The following is an 18,340-nucleotide window of genomic DNA, read 5'->3' as shown; positions in this document are numbered from 1 at the left end:
ATACTTTCGAGCACTTTTCCCACATATTGTATAACGTGATGTAATGTTGCCTTTATAGCCAGTGCAGTGAAGTCAATCTCTTTGCTCATCATGAGGGTATTGCTTCCTCTATGTAGAAGGACACGCGCCTGTGCCTATCTATCACATTACTGTTAATTATTAAATTCCTTCACTCGGGGAAAAGAGACAAATCAGTTCGGAATGGATATGTGGCTATGGACGGTAAGCTGTAATGTTACTGAAAGAATTCCACTGTTAACTTGGTTCAACAGTAGCCGTGGTGAAGTTCGTTTAAGCTTGGATATTCAGCTAGTTGGATATTCGAAAATTACAAATGTCGAACATCCAACTGGGTGAATATCCAACCTGAAACCAACTTCACCACGGTTTAACTGCAGCACTGAACATGATGCCAATAGGCTATGTGTCGTAGGTTCAGGTTGCTACTACTGTTGGTTACGAACGACAAGACTGCGGGTCAAGACATTGATGTTTGCTTGCATTCATGTACAGGCTAGGTGACTTGTTCTTTAATACTAGTTTTATTTCATTTTTCTTCTTTTCTCAGGTAGAAATGGAAACACGGATGCAGCAGAGACTGGGTAGGAGACTGTTTACTCATCTAAGCTTGGGCCCAATGGCCCATAGGCCTATACTACAAAAATGCATTGACATAATATAGCTAGATAGTAGAGATTGTGTGTTTATTTTTTATTTTGGGACACATGTTAATGACTCAGTATACTGTGTGTGTGTGTGTGTGTGTGTGTGTGTGTGTGTGCGTGTGTGTGTGTGTGTACTGTGTATATATAGAGAGAGAAACACAAAGAAATATTGGACAATGTGTGTGTCCCTTGCAATTTGAATTTAGGCAAATTGGCCCAAATATTTTATCAAAGTTATTCCAGTTTACAACATGATATGTTAAAGTTCAGACTGGATGTCATAGTTGTTCACAGTCGGTGTAGAAGTATATGGGCTTGGGACACTGTGAAATATATATATATATATTTTTTTTTACAGTTCGTCTGAGACCACATTCAGTATAGTATAGGCTACTGTATGTCTGACATGTACAATAGTATTGGAAAAGTCACGTGAAGCTTGCCTTGTACCTCTATAGCAGACAATACAACACATAGGCCTACATTACAGACATATACTGTTAAGTGTGACCAAAATACATTGATGCATTATTGCAAAATGCATTGTGTAAATTAGCAGCATAGGGGGAGACCGGGGTAAAAAGGGGGCAAAAGTAACGCACTCAATAATTCTAATTAGGAACAAGCTAGAGGGGTGAGACTTATTGTGCACATGCTCAGTAGGGTCCTCTCTCTGCCTATTGAAGGATAGAATGATAATTTCATCTCAGCAGAAGTTTTCAACAAAAAACTGATTTTGAGGTGTAAACGTAAAATTTTGAGTGTACGGTATTTTCCTTCTGATGTCTAAAGATAAGATGTCAGCTGATTTAAACTTAGATTAATTGTATCTCTATGTTGTTGGTCACAAATTAACATCAGCAGCCTATGCTAGTATAGGTGTTTCTAGCTAGAATATGGGATTTTATCATGGTTGACCCATCGGGGGCAATTGTAACAAAGTGACCGGGGTCAATTGTAACAGATTTTGTGTCTGGGATAAGGATTACATACTTTTATGTTAGTAAATGAACATATTTCACTAAATGTCACTACATTTCAAAGTAAAAATAAATTTAAATAAAAAAATTACATACATGTAAAAAAAACTAAATTGAAAAATAAATAATTTAAATAAAAATACAAAATAATTGTAATTATTTGTAAGTATAAATGTTAAATTAATACAAATACATATTACTTAGTGATGTGCTTTTATTTGAGATAAAGTGTGTTAATATGACTTATTTTTACAGTGTTACAATTGCCCCCAACCACTGTTACAACTGCCCCCGTCAAGGGGGCAATCGTAACACTGTGACTCATTGCATTCAAATTAATATTTTAGTCTTGTCCTTATTAGTGAAAGCTTAAAAATTGTATTATTAATTAGGGCACATATATATGTTTCTTATAGCAAAAGATGACTAGGATATTTCAAGTAGTCTGTGAATTATGAAGGCAAATACAAAAAGTGTTACTTTCGTCCCCTGTCTCCCTACTTCAATTTGACCCCCGTTTAGTTTATATTTGACCAAAACCCCAAGGCACACTTGAGCTCCCTCTAAGCCACTGCAGTGTACTATGGTATATCTGAAGAGAATCCTATTCATTTAGAAGCAGTTTACTGATACGCAGAATCTGACATTACTATCCCCCGTAAACATAAGGTGAGGTGTCTGTCTATATTATGAAACGTGGTTTGAAAGTTAAAATGAAGGGGGGATGGGTGGTAGCAGGTATGTCACTGTGGTTATGAAGTTGGTGACTGCCACCACAAATACTTTGTGGAGTTGTTTAATTCCAATGCCATGAGACCTCCAGAAGGATCACCAGTGAATATTGGCCCCCTATAACCCAACACACAGGGTGCCAACATCTTTCAGTGTATAATTACAACTCACAGTGACATACAATAGAGGGACACAAACATTTCTCACAATAGGTCAGTTTTTACGATGAAATGTTCCTTATCTCAGATGGGGTTTAGATAGGATTTTGTTTTTTACTCAATACCCAGGAAACACTGTGGCTTTGAAGAAACGACCTCAAAGGGAGAAGAGTTATTCCATCTACATGGCAGAATATGGTGAGAAATTAGATGGTAATGTGGAAGGTTGTGTAAATTCTACACAGTAGCATTCACATACTAGCCTGGTAAACCCTCCCTCCGGAAATCTCATTTATGGAAATGAGATTTTCCGGAGGGAGGGGCTTTACCAGGCTATTCACATACCAGGTATGAGGGCAAAGGCTGATAAATAGCATAAAGACGTCTATTAGGAGTTCAGTTTATTATGCATGAATGCACAGTTGCACACTACTATAAGCTCAGTGTACATTCCTTTTTTTGTGCCCAGCAGTATGAATCTTTGGTCAGCCGGGGTGAGAACAAGTACACAATGCTTCAGTCCTGGCTGGTGGCTGGTGGAGGTTTACTGCAAAGCCCACTCATATCCCCTTAGCGCGGGGATTATAGTTGGGAGTATTTCTTAACCAAAGACTGACCCCTGGGCTTAACCGTTGGAGTTACTGTAAGGCTTTCCAGTGTGCGTGAGTGTTTATAAGAGAGAGAGAGAGAGAGAGTAGTTAGATGGAAGCAGAAAATTAGATTACTAACTTACACTTTTCCCACAATGCTCTCATGACAAAGAAAGCCTATGTGTTGCAACTGGACACATAATGGAAGAGTGTTACCATGTCTGCACATAAACATCACCCTGTATGATTTGACTATGAAGATTTGCTAATTTGCTAAACTTCTAATGATTCACATAATGTTTACATTATAGACAGATATTTTGGGCTGTTTAGGGCTTTCTATTTAGAAAGGAGAGAGAGAGAGTCAGACAGAGACAGACAGACAGGAAAGAGTAGTAGTGTGGTGTAAGGAGTTGCAAGCAACACAGATCTGTGGCTGGAATCGATCTGGGGACAATTCAATCATGTGGTCAATGCATGCTCAGGGCCAGTATGGCTGTGGGTCCAGAAAGCACATTTGTATTATATTTTCTCGCAGATGACCTTACATTGACCAGCACTGGCCAGCATATCGTCGCTGTAGGGCGAGCTCTTGTTTTGGTTAAAAAATTGTTTAATTTGGTTTAAAAATTATAAAACCCACTGACAGACTTAGCAACTTTAAACCTGGCCTCCCTATTTTGGGCATACTATACATAGGCGAACATTTTAAAAGATTGAAAAAAAATCTTAAACATAGCGAAAATAGCACATATGCGACAGTGTCATATGGCAAATTATAAAATAGGCCATCAATTCATGAAAAAAACAATAAGATGGAGTATTGAGATACAAGGTTTCGGCCCTACACTGAATGGCAAATAGAACAATGCGTTTTTGTCTCAGGTTGACAACACATGGTAGACAAAAGGTAACCTGAGCATCTCCATCATCCAGCAGCATTGGTCTACTGTTCTAAGCAGAAATTGTGCATCTTCTGGTCATTTAAAGAATTGTAGGTGGAAGGTTTTCTCTTTTATTGCTTTATGCAGACATTTACATGAAGACACAATTCTGGTATGACATTTTGCTGTTTTTTGGTGTAGCCTTAGAAGTGCATTATAAATTAATGCATTATAAATGCGATTATAATGCATCATAGACCCGAGATTTGCGTAAAGTGTTACCAACATATTATATTGTTGTTGCAAATGCTTTTTTATTTATTTATTTTTTTACTCTGAATTTTAGAATGCCTCTTGGATTTTATTTTAGGTCTGATTGTATCTACTATGTTCTGCAAGCTGCGTTAAAGCGTGTGAAAAGTACCAAGGTACTCGGAGGGAAGGATACAGGCGACATCAAAGCCCTCTGGAGATACAAGCCTATAGTACAGTGCGATTGCTCTTCACATTGCTAGATCCCTTGGGTTTGGAACTCATGGCAACGTAACATCTAGTGTTTTTGCTTCTGGGCGGAACATTGTTTTGTTTTCAGCCATAGCCATTCAGCATTTAGATGACATCCAACAGATTGTTTCATGTGTTGCTGTAGTTATATACTGTCACCGCCAGGTCAAGTATAAAGATGTTAAATTATGTTAAATAATCAAATTCATTAAATGGATACTCCTATCTTTTTATTCCATAATCTTAAATGACTTAGCAGATAAGTGAAGCCTACTGTGGTATAATCATTACAATTTTACAACTCTCAAATAGAATTATTATGGCATAACATATTGACAGCAAATATACCTAATTGAGTGGCATAGCGAAAGAGATGTCAAAGGTTATCTGGACTCATTCATGGGTGAAAGGTAATAACAGTAAAGAAGAGACTTTATTTACAAAGGGGAGACTGGCAGGAGTCCTATGACGGAGTAACTCTCATTGACTTCCTGGTTACCCTGCATGCAACCTGAGATCCTTCATATCAGCGACCATTATGAGTGGATACATCTGCCACCTGAATATTTAACAGTAGATCACGTTTCTGAATGCTTCTGAATGAATAATTAATCACCTTTGATTAGCATGGTTTGGTCCGGCACATTTAGTTGAGAGGGGTAGATGGAAACATTTTCACAGACAGTGACACAGGATCACGAGTCAGAAACAGGTATGTGTGACTTATGGTTCTATGATCTAAGCATCAGAAATAATGTTCTCAGAATAGCATTTTTGAGCATTTAACAGGTGAACATACTAAATCAGTGTAGTGTATAGAATATGGATGAGGTTGCTATTTAGTTGGCATGAAATGTACTAGCAATGACAGTATTCACGGTATATATACCAGTTAACATAAATAATTTCATTTCATCAGGGTCAAAGATTAGGTGGATTGATGATAATTTGGAGATGGATTAATGATTGATTAGTGACTGTTGAAATCCCTTTTTTTATTTTCATTACGGTTTTGGAAAGAAATTGATTATGGATTACGCATATTACTGCAGATATTAATTGTGCAATTAACTGTATTTCATCAACAACTTCAATAAGCTTTATAAACATTGCTATTGTGGTTTTGAGGTTTTGAGACCCTTTGTTGGGTAGTGGCAGGAGAAAGTTGATATTGTAGAATGGGTATCTGATGTTGCTCACTATCACATATAGACAGCTGCTCTAGAGCAATATGAGCCTACTGTTACAAAAGTTGGTGATGCTGCCATGACAACAGGTGACTAGCAAGGTACTCAAAGTATTGTTTAGATACCAACTAGCATATACGGTAGATACCACAGAGCTTTAGAAAACAGAATGATAATAAATCGTAGGAAGTAGGTCTTAGATCTTGTTGATTATCAAGGCATGTGTGATGCACTCTTATTCACTAGCATTTGGAAAGGGCAATTAATCCCAGAATGACCATTGACAGATTATTGATCGTATTTACTGGACGTGTAGCCAAATATTTAGGTGGTTCTTTTACACAAGCATACTGTTAAAGAAAGCTATTTGTCCTCATGCTGTTATTTCCTCCCTCGAAGGGCGCTCTGAAGGACATCAGCTCTATCTTTGTGCTGCATGTTTGAAAGTCCCCATAGATTGTGGTATATCTGTATAGCCTCAAGACATCACTCAACCTGCTTGCACAACAATTCATAAATCTATCTTCACAGGTGTCTTTGCAGCACCCTCAAGGGTTAAACATCACTCACATTTTCTCATATCAATCTGCTGTGTCCCCCAAACGTGGCTCCCCAATGACCCCCTCAGGGTCATTTACATGTGATACATGACAATAACACTCATGGGTTTATAAATAAACACTACACTCGAATCGATCATGTTTATTTGGAATAGCTGTCATTTTATGAAAATGGGAGGCATACTTCCTAATATGTCAATATGACTTCCTAATGTATCATGTTATTCGAGTCACATTCAGCTGTTGTGACACATCTTGCCTTGCACCACTGATCTTACATGCGGATGGTTATGCTGACATTTCCGCCAGACCTAAAGGATGATTTATGCTAGGCCTTTGCACCGATGCTAATCATTAATCCTCTTGTGTGTGTTATTGTGTGATACGTGTCCTCTTCAAAAAAAATCTTTTGTGCGATGAAGTCCTGATTGTGCCGATGGCGGGCATAACTGAATGGGTAGAGAGGCCGTCTGGGAATCTGAACTTAGCCGGTTTGACCCTCGGCTTGCCCGCCATATGTGTCAAAGAGCAAGACACTTAACCTTTAACTGCTCCCAGGGCGCTGTATTAATTGCATCCACTGCTCCTAATAGTTAGGATGGGTAAATGCAGAGGAAGAATTTCAGGCATTTGCAAATGTACTTGGGAAATGCCTCATTTATTTTTATTTGATCATTTCACGAAACATTCTAAGATAGAAATTGTTTCTGTGTTTAGTATTGGTGTTGTGGTTCACTGATCATTCAGGACAGCCCCCGTCGAGTTAATCTCTGCCCAATCCAATTGATCTTGAAGAGATTGTGCGTCTTAGTGGACTGTCTGTGACTGGGTCCCAGTGGAGAATACAAAGTCACGCTCTCTGTAATGGTAGAGTTAGAGTATGTACTTGTTAACAATCCTCTTGGGGAGGCAATCTTTGTTGTTATTGGTGCTGTTTTATTATGATCACTCGAGACTCTTTAGTTGGAAGTAATTTGTGTGAGACCGCCTTATGAATCAGAAGAAAATAACACTGGCAATGTAAGTAACGTCTTTCTTCAGCCATCTGCTTTGTAATTTTGCTTTCACCTCTGCTGATGTAAACCCATGTGGCTCCTTTGCCAAATAAAGTTATGTCACCGAGCTCAATCTATAGGCCTACTATGGAAATGTACTCTGTCACAACAATGCTCATGCAGCTGCATGTAAACAGTCACATTTTAATGACTTTCCACTGTGTTAAAGGTGTGCTAAATATTGCACACAGAAGTTCACCTGCAAGTCTTCATGCCTCAGGGTCCATTTCAGAGGAATTGAGATTTTGCACTTGTCGCTATTCACTGAGAGAATTGGAATTCAGACACTATAAAATGTTTACTATCTTGTAATTTTGTCCTGAAGACATTTTCATTTGGTTAGTTTTGTCTGTCAGGCAGAAACCATGTATGTCCAAAACCGTTACTTTTCAGGAATTGGAAAAAAAGAATCTATGTTCCAACGTATCCATTATAATATTATTCATTGGTTAAATATTTATAAAACCCCTAGACAGACAGACTAGGATGTTTAAGTCGAAACAACATTTCGCTGCTTGCTTGTACTTGTATAAGTTGTATAAGACAAATAAAACCTTATTGATTCTTGATTCTTAACCACTTTTTCTGGTGTCCCTATTTTGATCATGTAAGTGAAAATGTCCAAACGTTTTTTTTTAAATAGTGAAAATAGCAGATCTACAATCTCACAATGTGTGAGCTTGTCAATCTTCTATTTCACTACTTTTGAGAGACTCTGTCACTGTCATACCCATAATTAGGGCATTAATTTTTCAAAGAAAAAAAGAAAAGTGAAATATGGAGATACAAGGTTTCTGCCTGACACCAACATTATATTATAATAACCAAACCAAGCACTAATCTGGGATTGTTGTTATTTATAGGAGGTCTCTGTATGGAGTGTACCCGTACAAATCCAACATGATCGGCCTGGAGACACTGATGGATCCCTCAATGGACTGGGATATAGTGGAAACTATTGGTAAAGGAACCTATGGCAAAGTATACAGAGTGATCAATAAGAAGGATGGAAGCCAAGCAGCCGTCAAAGTGTTAGACCCTGTCAATGTAAGTCAGTTAAAAACGATGTTGGGCTTTGGTTGAACTTTGAGTTGTATAGGAATACCTTTCCATGGTATAATGCCTCATTTATACATGGTCGCGCTCTGAAAAAAGAAAAACACATCTACAAGCTCACAATTCATTGTGTTGCTACGAGTTCTGAGCTTGTAGATCTGCTATTTTCAGTGCGCGACACCGGAATGCAACTCAGTATGAATCAGGCTTATGTCAAAATATTGTTGATCTCTTGCTTCTGTGCTCTGTGATCGAGCATACTTTTGTATGGTAAAAAGTTTCTCTCAATCACACTTTTAGGACGTAAATGAACGAACTAGATTCGGTCAGTATATAAAAACAGTGATAAACAGTGGGCACCATGCTATTTTTGTTGTGCGAGAGACCTTCCACACAGCACAGAAGTAACGGATATGGATTCTGATTCTGATAAAGATGATAGATAATATTCACACTTACATCATGCCTAAGTACAGTAGCTACTATACAACCAAAGGTTTTACCAAAGTTCAGCATTGCTTTAAAGCACCTTCAGGACTTCAAATTGTTGTGGATCACTTTCAAGTTTTCTACCTCTTCACCCAAAAAAGTTCAACCCACCTGTGTTGAGGTACAAACAAACCCATTGTGTTTTTCTTTATCATTGCATGGCTCCTGTCAGCATTCCAACCATACAAACAGAGTAAGTTGGCCGTACTGTACATTTTCCTCCCCCAGTCTCATCTTGACTATCTCAATCCAGTTGTAGTTGTATGAACTGTAATGGTACATGTCAACATCTACCCATTTCATTTACTTCCTGTCATGTTAAATCTCTCCCATCCTGACCAGCAACTGCACTGCAAACTCCTGAGTGTTAATTTAACTCTCGGACGAGATATTGTCAACTTGACTCTTGAGTTGACAATATCTCGTCTGTGTACCCATACATTTGGCTGTGGATGATAAGGCCGCTGTCGAGCCTGGTACTAGTGGCACCATATTGTGGTGGTAGTAAGACTTGATCTGAAGCTTGCGTGCGATTGTGTCAGTGGACCAATCCCCATCCTGGCAGCTCTACAGCCCATGCTGCTATGAAGATGAAACTGCCTGTCCTCTCATCCCTCTCCCTGATTAGACTGCTCCCACCATCACTCAGACATCCACGAAGAGAAATTCCATCACTGTGACTGTTTCTCTTTCCTTCCCTCTGAGATTTACTCCGATAGAGAGGCAGTTCTAGAAGTAGTTTAAGACCAGGGAAAGTCCCTGCCTTTTTGTTTACGAGTTCATGCCCCAAAGTTTAGTATGCGTATTGCTTTGTTTTCTGCTCTGTTTAGAGATGTAACACCATGGGATCAGTATGATATTGAGTTAAAGGATCAAGTACACGGTTTTGTGCATTTAATGAGATCGTATATTCTCATATTCCATTTAATTCAACCTAATCAGAATTGAAAATACAATAAATATATACAACACCTACTGTAGTGCATACTGACATACAAGGTAGGCCTACAGGGCCCACAGAGAACATGGAACATGCAATAGACATACTGAAGACTGCAAATACATTATCATTCTACATACAATTCATACTTTAAGCATTCAGTGACAACACGGCATCAGGCGGCATGTTGCGTTATGTGCGGTAACTGTGTTTAATCTCTCTCAAAGGACGTGGATGAGGAGATAGAGGCAGAATACAACATCTTGAGGTCCCTGTCCAACCACCCTAATGTGGTGAAGTTCTATGGCATGTTCTACAAGACCGACAACCTGTCAGGTGGACAGTTATGGTTGGTGCTGGAGGTGAGCTCATAAACATAACTAAGTAAGAAACGTTTGCACAGTATGCTGAAGATTAATGCATTCCTGCATACTGATATGCAGGACCGTGGCAATGTGCAGGAGTCATTATTCTTTGGCACTGGGGCTGAGCTCCTCCTTCCTGACCTTTCTGAGTGAGAGTGTTTAAAGTTATAACGAGTAGGATTTGTTGGTTGTGATTTTTGTGAACCCAATATTCAAAGTTGACTGCACCTCCCCGGCTCACGACACCAATAGCACACGTCTACTGCCCATAGGTTAATGCCCAGAAACGTCCCGAACAAAGTAAAATAAAAACAAGAATGTCATATTATACCAGTCAATCTGGGAACCCATCGCCAAATAAAAAGGAAAAACAGCGCCCTCTGCTGTTTTTTACTTATTCATTTGGCTCTGGGCGGAGTTGAACGGACGACCCGTGCTCAGGGAAACCGGGGTTTTGGTCTGCCTTCAGCCTTTCACTTCCGGTGGTGCGACTATGTTTTCATTCCCACTAACAATATTTCTCCACGGAACACTAACACCATTTCTCCCAAAGAACATGGATCGTTTTGGTTATAAGCCCAGTTGTTTCTATGATGAAAGAGCAATTTAAAATGTTACTAACTTTCCGTGGTTTTGTCGGCTTCGATGACGCTATTGTTAAATGAGTTTCGGTTTGTTTCCAGTGGGGAACGAAGGGCACACACGTAAATCCCGCCCACTACATTTGATTGGGTAAAGCGCAGCCTGCTTCCTGATCTGATGGCACGGCCACTTGTAGCCAATGTGCACGGGTTGTCAACACGGCTACCGACAGATTCAAACGCAGAACAGAATCTGTTCTTGAGAGATTACATCTTACTAAACATAAAAATAAACAAATTAAATTATTAGATCATTAGAAACTCTGCTGCCGCAATGAGGCGCTCAGGTCAGGATTATATAAGATAAGAATTAATAGATTAATAAGAATGAAATTTGCTATATCTCTGAAACAGTGTTCAAAGGAGTTGAATGTGTTATTTAATAGTGCAGTTTTTATTAGAAGCCTAGTAGTTGTAAGTTATTTTTGTTTATGTTTACAGTTAGATGTTGGATTGTTTGTGCCTGTAAGAGTGCATGAATGTCGCCCTTTTGTCCGCTATTCTTTAGTTATTTTCCCTTGCTTTAGTTTGCATGATAATGTTTGAAGGTGTTCATTTAAATGCTTGCTGGAGGTTGAAGAGTAGCGTGTGTCTGTGTATACTGTAAGTTAGCGATGGTTGAATTCTGTGACCGGAGGTCTTACACCCGTTCAGAGTATGGGAAGGCATTGCGGACTCCCCATTGGCTTAAAGGACAGCCAATGAGCAGAAAGTCACGAAAAAGTAGTGGGTTATAAGTAGTGATTGAGAGGGATTCTTTTTATATGAGACTTTACATATTCCTTTTTTTTATTATTATACTCCTTATTATGTTTTTTAATAGGAATACCGTACCTCTTGCAAATTTAACTAGGGTCCATGTTGTCATCACTGTGAGTTTACAGTTCATGCAGGGTAAAACTGATGCTTACATGGTTATGCACAGGTTTAAAATGTGAAGGAATAGGAAGACAGGGGCACATAGCCACAATGCAAAGAGTTGAATTATAGAACACATAGACACAATGCAAAGAGTTGAATTACAGAACATTGCCAACATCTCACCATGGGCGGCTATCAATTGTGTTATTACATGTTAAGCAATTTGAAACATTATCAAACATTATACACACTGATGGGTGATAGTTGTTATCCTAGCATCTGCTTTACAGCTTTTCTCACTTTTCAACACTACAGTTTACACAATGTCTTTCATTTGAGCATGGTGTATCAGTATGCAATCTAAAAAGATTCCATAACTTTAGGGGGCCCCAGTGGCTCCCATTGGTGGAACTCGCACCATTAAGGCTCAGTCCTTGCACAGACGCACCAGGTTCAAATCCAACCCAAGGCCCTTTGCTGTATGTCCTTCCCAATTTCTCTCTCCTGCCATGTCCTGTCTCTCGCCACTATTGCTATAAAATAAAGTCTTGAAATTGCGCAAAAATATATTATTTTCAAAAGTTATGTTGAAAATGTTGCTTAGTTTATCACAGCAGCCCACGCACCTACATGCATCTTAATGCCATCGCAAAGTCAAGAGATGCTTCATAGCTTTTGAAGAGGAAGCCGTGACTCTCATTGGTTCTGTGTGTGGGATTGCTCTCCCCATGAATCATAATCTAGAGTGGTGAGTGATGGAGGAGTCACTGTTCTCCCCCCCTCTCTCCCTCCCTCTCTCTCTCTCTCTCTTTCTCAGCTGTGCAACGGTGGCTCTGTCACAGAGCTCATCAAAGGCCTGCTGATGCGAGGCCAGCGTCTGCAGGAGCCTGTTATCTCGTACATCTTATGCGGTGCCCTCTTGGTAAGACTGTGTGCCGCAAAGCTGCTAATGGCAAGGAGGAGGTAGCATGCATACATGCACAGTAGGTGCTAAGGATTTATTTAGGCAGGGATAGTATGCCAGAAGGTAATGGATATCTGTCCCTCTGAGCAGCTGGAGGTGTTCTTTTATGTACATGTGGTTGCCCACTTTGTTTCCAACACACTCAAATGACCCTAATCCTAAATGACTAGAAATAGGGTTACCAAAGCATGCTAAAGCATCTCAGTGTTTTTGCCCTTTCTTCTGGGTTGAAAGGGTCTCCAGCATCTTCACAACAACAGGATTATCCATCGTGACGTGAAAGGAAACAACATCCTTCTTACAACGGAGGGAGGAGTCAAAATGGTTGACTTTGGTAATAGCCTTTGTTCTCTTCCCGAGAGGGTCAGTTTGGCCAATTGTGATTCTCAGAAATTGACAGATTCACAACAAGGTTGAAGCAAGTGTCTCTTGGCACTGTCTTTTTTCTGTGGCTATTATCACATTCATTGGCGTTATTTCTTTTGGGAGTTGACTATTAACCTAATGGAAATGTCCACGGCACATGTTTGTAACATTGTTAGTAAAAAGCATTCAAGATGAATACAAGCACATGGATGAGTCATTAAATGTTCTCCTTTTTCACCACCACATCGTTTTGTTTCATGGAGCATAGCTCTAACCCAAGGCTATTATTGCTCATTTAAATTTCATTATTTGATCCTTTGCATATAAAAGGAAAGCTGTTATGGCAAATGACTTTGAGTCACCCCCAGGCATGTTTATGTCCTCTGTGTCGTGGTGCCGAAATGGACTCCCGCTGATAAAAATCTGTCCCACTTAATTTGAAATGATTATTGCCCATTGTTATTGTTTGGCAGGTTGCCATGCTAAATTGTATACCAAATTTTATAGATTAATTCACACTTAAAATAAAAATGTACATGCATAGCGTACTCACACTGATGAATATATCTGCATATATAACAGTTAGATGCAACTTACATTTTGTGCCTTGAATATCCTTGAGTAATTTTTAATTTTTAATTTTATTTTAGGTGTCTCAGCTCAACTGACAACCGCTCGTTTGCGGAGGAATACGTCAGTTGGAACCCCATTTTGGATGGCTCCCGAGGTCAGATTTACCTTTTCAGTTGGCACGGTTGTCCTGTTTTTCTTCATTGTTAAAACGATGATAAAATAGCGCATAGTCTGTTCCCACATCTATAACATGCAATTAGAGAAATCTTAGGCATATGAGAGCTAGGCATAGAGGCAGACATTGAAAGAGAGAAGTGAAAAGGAGAAAGGTAGAGAGGGAGGTTGAGGAAGAAATAGAGACGGAGTGATTGGCTGTGTTGCTATTCTTTTTACGTAAAGCCACATTTTTACTTTGTCACCTGCGTAGATTGCCGAAAATCGGTTACTTTTGGTGATCAACGCCATCCTGTGACGAAGTATAATAGATTGGGCTTAACTCTCCCCTGTGTCATTGTGTATTCCCCTCCATGGGCCCGGCACTGGAGGTCGCCCCAAGGTTAATAGCTGGGAGTCTGGGGCCCCCGGCTCACTGTGTAGCAGAAATGAGGCGAGGTGATTGGGCTGGTAGGAGGGGACCTCAGGGGCAATTAGAATAAGCCCAGCTGTAAAATGTAGTGTCACTTCTAATTATTGACTCGAGGACAAGGACACACGCACCAACTACTAAGCTCAACCTAACTTGTAAATGTTCTGATTATGCTTGCTTTCTGTAAAAACAAAACAAAAATATAAAATTTAAATGTTGATAGATTTAAAAAAAAATGAAAATCTCTCTTAAGGGGTAGGCTTTAACAAATAAATGATTTCATTATAGATTGTCAATATCCAGTTATTTTCCCATAAAAATTATAATATACTGGTTGGTATTAGACTTACTGTCACTGATGTGTTCTCTGTTTTCAGGTCATAGCCTGTGAGCAGCAGTATGACTACTCATATGATGCCCGCTGTGATGTGTGGTCACTTGGCATTACAGCCATTGAATTGGCTGACGGCGACCCCCCATTGGCAGAGATGCATCCAGTCAAAGCCCTCTTCAAGATCCCACGGTGAGACACTAGAGGGCGCTCCTAGCACACAACTGGAGCAGGCCCACACATGATGCACTCAGTTGCCCCAAAACACTCTTGATTTAGAGGACAAATGAATTCAGAAGGGTTAATTGCAATATGCTCTTGTTTAGAGTTTGGGTAGAATGACCAAGATGAGGTGAAGCAGATCTTTCTTATTTGGTAGTCTAAAAATTTACAACAGCACATTATATGTTTTATTGCTGACTGAGCAACGTTTAGAATCTTTATTATTAACAGAAAATGGAGTAGCCTTGTATTTGGCCTGCACATCAGTGTTTGGTCTGAACACATTCACTTCACTGTGGTCGCAATCCCTGTCTGATGATCATGTGAAAGGTTCAACAGTATTATGTGGTTGACCTTTATGCTAGCAGCACAATGACACAATCATCTCACTTTGGGTAAAGATGTGCTCTCCTGATTGCAATTTGCATTAGTGATTAGCTCCATTCACATTGCAATGAGGCCAGTCACCAGCCACCAGTCACAATGTTATCTCCTCCTCCGCACCAAGAGGAAGACCACGCATGCCTCGTGTATGACAGGAATTATGGGAGCTACCACAGCAGTTTATCACAACAAAATTCAACATGAACAGGTCACAGCAATTACAGGATCAGAGAAGGCTAACAGGAAGATGCATGAGTCAACTGAAGGCTATCAATTCATTGTTCCCTGTCCTTTATTTCCCTGTTTAGGAGGAGATGTACACATTCTGTCACCTTTTTGTTGAAGTTTGGATGTACTGTAGGGTCTTTTTGGTAGTAGTAAATGCCGCTATCAGTCATGATAAGAAGGGACATATGCATTACCCCCTCACCTATGTTAATCCTATTTCGTTATCACACCTTTCTGAGACTGTGTCACTTTGAGAACAAGTAGAGGGATCCCGTGAATGTGAACAGAATTAGGAACATGTACTAACCTGACGTTATTGAGTCTTTTCTCAAATCAAAATAGATATTTGGCCGTGGCGTGGTACATAAATTATGTGAATAGGGACCCTAGGATGGGCGTGTCCAATATAAATCACAGTGTGAGCACACTGAACCATGAAATGATTCTGTTAACATGTCATTTATCTCATATATTTTCCCATCAGCAAAGCAGCAAGGCAGTTAAAATCACAAGACAAAAGGTTATGTGGATTTCCTCGTCTATATGAATTCCACGCTATGCAAGGACATTTATTTTACCTTTGTATCTCCAACAATGGTGGCATCTTGATAGCGATGTATATTCATGCGCACAGATGTATAGACAACTTCAAGTTGATGATTGTATAGATCTTTTAGTTGATATTTCTCTAAGTTTCCACTTATAATTGCATGTTCCATGTGACCTTGTGCCCTTTCAATCTAATATGTCACAAGCCATTAACAGTAGGGTTTGTCCTGATGGAGGAGGATCGTCCTTGGGTATATGTTTTATGAAATTCTCATTGGCACTAAAACGCAATAGGTATTTCCATCATTCAGATAGTTTACAGTTCCACATGGTAATGTATTCCCAGGTCACAGTAGACTGTCATGCAGTATACAGTATATCGCGTCTATCATAATTTTTCCCTCTTTGAAATATGTCTACCTGTCAAAGACGGTTGGAACATTCCAACATAGATTTGATTAATCTTCCCTGCGTTGTACTGTGTTGTGGTACACAGCAGCGGTTGTGTTCATGAAGTATTTACAGAGCACACCATTACTGTCTTTCCCAGTGGAACCCTTCCTTATTCGGCATGACTGCAAATGCAAGGCTATTTGCCATATGTGATCTGTTTTTTCCCCCCTCCATTTTGTAATGCTGAGTTCATATTTATAAACCCATGGTGAGCAGTCATCTAGGCATCACTACTACCACCACCACACTCACTTTAACCTCTTAAACCCTATGGGCCCTATCTTCAAATTATATGTTCCTGGGCGGCCCAAGTGCGGAGGGCCAAGCAAGGACCCTAAATCTCTCCTGTCGGTTTGTGGGGTCTTCCTAATCCCTGTATGTATGTCCCTGTGTTTACTCTTATTTTAACTCTTATTTTGTATTTGTTCATTCTTAGTTGTGCCACTTCTGTTTCTGCATCGGTCCTGTGTTTCTAACTGCATTACTGTAATGACAACTGAATTTCCCTCGTGCAATCAGTAAAGGTCTAAGGGCCCCTACACACTGCCCGACATTTGAAACTAACTAAATCCATGTCCCATTGACCCAGTCTAAGTATTACTAGACATTATCATGGAGTTTGAATCTCCCTTTTGTCCGTAGCCACAACAGGCTCTTACAGTACAGACCGCTCTTTGTGATGAAAGGCCTGATTATGATTGTGTCTGCTATATATATGACAGATATGGAAGGACCATGGATGCCATGAATGGAGGTAATGGAGCGTGTGAAAGGGTGAAGATGTAAAATCGTTAACTGAAAAAATTAATTATGGAAACTCGAGATGTATATTCAGTGTGTGGGAAGGTTAATTGCTTGAGCCAGTGCCCTCTGTACTCCGTCTCCATTTGGACAAAAAAAAAGGGGAAAAAAGGCTTTGAAGGTTAGACCTATGTGTCAAAGACATTCAAGGTTTTTATTTGTAGATATCACTGCAAAATCCAGTGTTAATTTAACTCTTAAAGGAGTAGTTGCACCCTGTCCGTCCGTCCTTCCGTGTGTGCGTGTGTCAGTCTGTCTGTGTACAGCTAATCTCTGGCGCCGTTGGATTGATCACAGTGAAACTGTGCACACACACTATCTGGATGCCAGATCAGAACCTCTGGCCCAAAATTTTCACATGGGCCTGTTATAGCGCTACCAGGAGGCCGATTTGTGCAAAACAAATATTTTGACAGTACTAATACAGATTTTGTCCAAATACCCTGCAAATCGGTACACAGTGTCTCTACAGTCATTAAACAAAACAAGTCTTTCAGATTTTTCATATTCCATCCCGATTGGCTAAGATTTACTTCCAAAGTTTGCAGGAGTGCTCCGCTTTGAACAAAATGCCTCAAATCATGAACACAGCGTGCAATTTCCCACTAGGCAGAGGAAGAAATGCCACTTGAATTTTTAAATCGGCCTCATGGTGGCGCTATAACAGGCCGATTTGTGTTTTTACTTATAACTGCACCTCTGTGTAAAACTTTGTATGCACACTCCCTAGAGGCCAAGGAAAAACCTTTGCCCTGCATTTTTCACATCTGCCTTTTATAGCGCCACCAGGAGGCCGACTTACTGTATGTAAAACTTGTTTTTTATATTAAGCCTTCAGAATTCCACGCAAATCAGTACACATGATCTCTATAGTCATGTGATCAACACGAATCTGTTTGATTTTTCATATTCCATCCTGATTGGCTAAGATTGACGTCTAAAGTTTGCAGGAGTGGCCCGTTTTGAACAAAATGCCGCAAATCATGAACGCAGCATCCGATTGCGGTGAAACTTTGCAAGCACATTCGCACTACATTGCCCTATTATAGCGCCACCAGGAGGCCGATTTTTGCAAAACTTTTTTTTTATATTACTCAAATGTTGTACAAACATCATGCAAATCAGTACACATCTCTATCTATAGTTAAGTGATCAATACAGTTCCATCCGATTTTGCATATTCCATCCTCATTGGCAAATTCCGAACATTGCTGGT

General features: G+C 39.7%; 1 protein-coding gene across 1 annotated transcript in view; it reads left to right on the top strand.

Moving 5' to 3' along the window:
- Positions 1–2,701: 2,701 nt before the first annotated feature.
- myo3b (myosin IIIB) overlaps positions 2,702–18,340 on the top strand; it is a 75,174-nt gene continuing 59,535 nt past the window's right edge. Inside the window, exons 1-7 of the mRNA XM_080457028.1 lie at positions 2,702–2,733; positions 8,179–8,362; positions 10,028–10,162; positions 12,485–12,589; positions 12,866–12,965; positions 13,648–13,724; positions 14,534–14,679. Coding sequence (XP_080313154.1) covers positions 8,216–8,362; positions 10,028–10,162; positions 12,485–12,589; positions 12,866–12,965; positions 13,648–13,724; positions 14,534–14,679 — 710 coding nt within the window. The 5' untranslated portion in view covers positions 2,702–2,733; positions 8,179–8,215. The remainder of the gene's footprint in view (positions 2,734–8,178; positions 8,363–10,027; positions 10,163–12,484; positions 12,590–12,865; positions 12,966–13,647; positions 13,725–14,533; positions 14,680–18,340) is intronic.

The sequence above is a fragment of the Gymnoscopelus braueri genome (genome assembly GCF_963280865.1).
Source record: "Gymnoscopelus braueri genome assembly, chromosome: 18".
NCBI classification, from domain to species: domain Eukaryota; kingdom Metazoa; phylum Chordata; class Actinopteri; order Myctophiformes; family Myctophidae; genus Gymnoscopelus; species Gymnoscopelus braueri.
The sequence above is the reverse complement of the archived record's forward strand: the minus strand, read 5'-3'. Positions and strand labels throughout refer to the sequence as shown.